Raw genomic sequence first — 5,000 nt, 5'->3', positions numbered from 1 at the left:
GATAAATGAAAAACTGCCTCCGGATCAAGTCAGTAGACTGGTGCTCCCGAAGGCCAAGTTCAAGTCTTGTAAATCCGCTGTGCTAGAGTGCCAAGGCATTTTGCTACAGTTCCTGAAGAAAACTAATCTCGTAAGCCTAACGCTTCATTCAGACCTCTGTGATAACTCAGCCCTTGAGACGATTTCTACTCTATCACTGCAGGAACTTGATATTGGCAGCAGTACAGTTACAGAAGAAGGGATAATCAGTAAGTTGTGTGGCTTGTCATTTAAAACAGGTAGTGAAGTAGTTGAAGCTATTAGAGATTGTCGGTATCCATCAACACACCTCAGTAAGTATTTACGGAAATTTAGCATGTCATTTCAGAACATCTCATCTCCAGTTTATCATCTCATCTTGGTACTGTTTCCGGAGTTACATTTTTACAATCCTCACAGGGACATCAAACCATGCATCCGTGAATATGCAAGACTTGGGTTATCACTGGAAAAAGAACCTGTTAGCACTATTGCAAGAAAACTGAAGTTGCAGAGGATTTCCTTGGGTAATGCCACAAGGTCTGAAATTTTGGAAGTTAGTAGGCTCTGTCCATCTACAAGAGAAATATCGCTGAATGTTGAACTGAACGCCGAGGAGACCCTAAATGCATTAGAAGCCTTTACTCAGTTGACAGACTTTAAACTAAATTATTATCCATCCTTTGCTTCTTCGGCTCCTAAACTCAATGGGTCTATTCTATTGCCACTTCTCCTGACTTACAAAAACCAGATCAACAGTCTCAGTCTTACAGGCTTTAACATATCAGACAAGTGCCTGCACGAACTTTCTCAGCTACCTGAACTGAAGTCTTTGTCAATGGCAGATTGTTGGCTGTCAAATCCTAAAGGTCTTTCTCCAGACCCATTTTCCAGTTTGGAGAAGCTTAGCCTGCAGTTTCTGCCACCAAATTCAACAATGCATCTTCTCACTTCTGGTAAAAAATTACATAGCCTTAGTTTAGACTTCGTTGCTTCAGAATGGGAGGGCAGTGCTCTCTCTGACACCCATGTGAAACAGCTTGTGATCTCTGGAAAGCTAAATGCATTGCAGTCATTCACTGTTGCTTCACCCTATCTGACTTTGGCCTCTGTTAAGAGCCTGACACTCCTTCCAACCCTCAGGAGCGTGGGTCATCTTGCTCGCTGGGGACTTACTGATGAGGAACTTCATTGCATTAATCATTCTGGACCTCCTCACCTCATCTGCATACAATAATTTGTTTGGGAGTAAATTATTCCCTTACCATGTTTAGGATAATCCTACTAAAAGGATGATTAACTTTCCTGTGATATAAATGAGTATACATAAGTAAGAGACAATGCCCCATATAATATATCAGGGTAGATTTAATGTTAACTTGCTACATTTAAAACTTACGATTTTTCTCATATCATACACACATATATTTTTTCCATATCATTACAGTGTTTCATGCTTCACATGTCATTGTATACAGACAGTCTACATGAATTTTGGTCTTCCCTACACTCTTGCTGCTACTGTGGTAAACAAATGAGTTAAAATTGCAGTTTTATCTTATATTCATTATTAAAATAGAGCAGCAATATGTGATAACTCTTTTTCTGCTAAGGCAAAAAAATGAGACTAATTTCTTTACTAATATGATATTGTTAATATTATGTTACAATTACATGATAATTGTGTTAATTTTAAGTTTATCTTTGGCAACAGACAGGTGAATGAATACCTGACCAACTAGATTAAGCATGTTACTGATGTGATATCAATGTAATGTGATTTTTGTTTTTTATTTTTCCAAAAGATTTCTTGCAGTCGACATTCAATTCAGTCATTACACTTTTACACATTTATTTCCTATTTTATAAAGCACTTGGAATGATGAATACCAGCTGAATCCACATAAATATAATTGGATTTAGAAGTTACGTTACCTAGAATTACGAATGTTCAGAGAAAGTTAAGTAAATGACAAAAAATACATTAAAAAATTCTGATGTGTATTTTGAGTCTGTAAATATATAAAAAAATATATATATATTATGAGTAAGCTGCCTGAAGCATATACGAAAAAAAGTTCAGATTATTTGGTAAGTAAAAATGGTTGTTCTGGTTGCAACAGTGATCTCAATAGTGATCTCAGTAATTGAAATATCATACTCAACATTTTACATTTTTACAGGTGTATTTTTTGTCTGTCTCAGTCTCCTATCTGCTCTCTCTCTCTCTCTCTCTCTCTCTCTCTCTCTCTCTCTCTCTCTCTCTCTCTCTCTCTCTCTCTCTCTCTCTCTCTCTCTCTCTCTCTCTCTCTCCCCCCCCCCCCCTCCTCCCTAAAGGAGTTAAGAAATGTGCACATAAGCTAAAGATATTCAATATCTAATGCCAAAAACTAATGACTGACAAATGATTAGTTCATTTAAAAATTCAGAACAAGAATGCAGTACCTCTCAGACTGGAGACTAGGCAAGACTAATATAGATAACTGCCCTAAGAAAAAAAAATTGCTTCATATATAAAGATATTCTCATCAAGATAAAGGTGCATAAGATGACCACACGACTTAGCAACCATCTATCAAAATCAGAAATTGTTGAACTCATCACCAGTACCCTTGGTTTACCTTAGAATTTGTTTCAGATATCTTTTGTATTCTCTTTATTTCATTAATCTAATAAAATCATCACAGCATTTCTGCTACATCCTGCTTCACTGTTTATGATCTCTTACGTGCATTCTCACATCGTCTTCTACTATATGACAGTCCCTTTGTTTATACTCTCTCCCTTCTCTCATTCTATCTTGTTTTGTTTTTTTCTATTTAATTTTTGTAAATAGACTGGTAGATTTATAGGACTAAATGAGAAGACAGAAACACAGAAAGAAGAGAAAAGCTAGAGAGATGGGAAAGATAGATTACAAAAACAAGATAGGCAGAGAGGGGTTGAGTGTCTATGAGAGAGAGGAGGGTGTTAGAGAAAAGAGAGGAGAACGAGAATGCAAAAACAGAGCAAAAGAGAGAGAGGGTGGAGCTTCATAGAAGATAAAATATCTGATTATTTGCAATATTCACATTTCTCATTTGCAGATGCAAATGTGTAATTGCAGATCTTTTATTCCAGATACCCAACACATCACTAAAACTAATTATCTTGGATAACTTTTAAAACAATTTTTAAATTACAATATCACCACAATTCCATGGCTTATTGGCAATAGCAGAATAATTTTATAATTTGATGCATTATTTAAAAAAAAAATTCTTCATATGATGCATAAGTATGTTTCAACATTGGACTCTTGTCAATTTTATATAAAATAATGTCACATAGTGGGAGCCAAGAGATGCCTCAGCATTTTAAAATATTTCAGTGAGACATAAAGAATGGCTGTACTGGTACTGGCGATATAAAGAATGACTGTTTTTTCAAGGTATATTTGACAAAATATACATCACAACTCAAACAATATTATGTTACATAACCTATCATTCAAACAGAAATCTAATAGACAACTGAATTCTAAAATGTCTATAAAACACAAATCAATTTATATTTTTTTTATTTTTAATCTGCTTCATTATCCTGAGGAGAATACATCAAAATATACAGGCAAACTCAAAATCAAACCTTCTCTGTTGAACAATAAAGACACTGGTACCAATAACTGGGTATTTGTCTCATAACAGAAAACTCTAATTAGCAAACTCGTACTAAAAGTAAATTCTTCCCTTCTTTCTTTTAAATTACATTAATTTGTAATATGTACATAAATATAAGATTTGACTATGCATTTACATTTTCAAAAAATTAACTGGAGGAACATTGGGGTGATTGGTGCTTTCTCAAAGCTAGCTCCATGACATCCGAATCCACTGGAGCATTGGTAAATATGGAGCCTGAAAAGTATATTAGTAATTTTAATTTAATGAAGAGATTTTTCATTTCAGATTCACACAACGAGGCTTAAATGATTAGGTTCCTGCAGCAATATTAAATCTTAAAACAACAGTTGCATGATTCTGAACATCTTTACTGTAATGTCCTACCTTATGCACGTCTGTGATCCCATGATGTTATACCCAGATGTAACCTCTGCAACAGCTTCCCACACAGAACAGTATATCTCATATCTCTTGTACACAAATCACTTGCACTGCCTGATGTATTATGGTACAGTACACATATACCTATGGTAATCCAATCTATCTAATCCACCTATATACTTGGGCCTTGTTCCAATTATCAAAGAAATGGCCTACACAAGGTGGTCTCCAATTAGTTCTCTCTCTTCGAACCAACACCGACATTCACCTTAGCTTCAGGATTGAAGGATAATAATCTGGCTCCTTTGCTGGCCTCGTTTAAGTGCTTTACAATCTTCTCCATTAGAAGAAAGGCCTGACTAAGTTATTCCTTTCAGAGCCATATGAAACCAATGCATAAGAACAAAAATATGTAAGCCATATCCCCTCCATTGCATCATTAAATATCACTTTTTGTCCTTCTCAATGCATTTCTCTCTCATACTCTCCCTACTCTATATCAGTGACCTAACATGGGTTGTCAGCCATCCTGCTTTCAGTCTATCTCTCAGATAACTGCTTGCTGCACTAGGCCTCGACTCTGTGACCCCATCCCCTTTCTGTTCACCACATTCAGCATATTCTCAAAACATTTCTACAAACTCTTCTCTACTAGCTAACTCCTTCACCCTTTTCATATGCCTATAAACATCACTTCTCACTCTCTCCCATCTGGTCAACCTGAACTTCATTGCCAGCATCTCTTCTGCAGCTCTCACAGCCTGTTTCTACTGCAGACAACAATGTTGGCACAGACCATACTATTATATAGACCCTCATACTGAAATGGTTCAACTTCTACACTCTATTCATTTTGCCAACGACAGGCACAGTATCTCTCGCCCTCTCTTACTTGTTCCAAGTTTCTCATAGGTCTGCCACCAACATCATATGCTTTTC

General features: G+C 36.1%; 2 protein-coding genes across 5 annotated transcripts in view; one reads left to right on the top strand and one right to left on the bottom strand.

Annotated features, from left to right (window-relative positions):
- The window catches only part of LOC125029966, a 9,495-nt gene extending 5,580 nt beyond the window's left edge, over positions 1 to 3,915 (top strand). The window contains exon 3 of the mRNA XM_047620160.1: positions 1 to 3,915. This exon is cut by the window's left edge and continues 830 nt beyond it. Coding sequence (XP_047476116.1) covers positions 1 to 1,255 — 1,255 coding nt within the window. The 3' untranslated portion in view covers positions 1,256 to 3,915.
- Positions 3,561 to 5,000, bottom strand: part of LOC125029489 (cobalamin trafficking protein CblD-like) — an 18,509-nt gene continuing 17,069 nt past the window's right edge. For all 4 annotated transcript variants that reach the window (XM_047619404.1, XM_047619400.1, XM_047619403.1 and 1 more), the window contains one exon: positions 3,561 to 3,914. In XM_047619404.1, coding sequence (XP_047475360.1) covers positions 3,826 to 3,914 — 89 coding nt within the window. In that variant the 3' untranslated portion in view covers positions 3,561 to 3,825. The remainder of the gene's footprint in view (positions 3,915 to 5,000) is intronic.

Source organism: Penaeus chinensis, chromosome 10 (genome assembly GCF_019202785.1).
Source record: "Penaeus chinensis breed Huanghai No. 1 chromosome 10, ASM1920278v2, whole genome shotgun sequence".
Taxonomy (NCBI): domain Eukaryota; kingdom Metazoa; phylum Arthropoda; class Malacostraca; order Decapoda; family Penaeidae; genus Penaeus; species Penaeus chinensis.
This window is presented reverse-complemented; position numbering and strand designations above follow the sequence as displayed.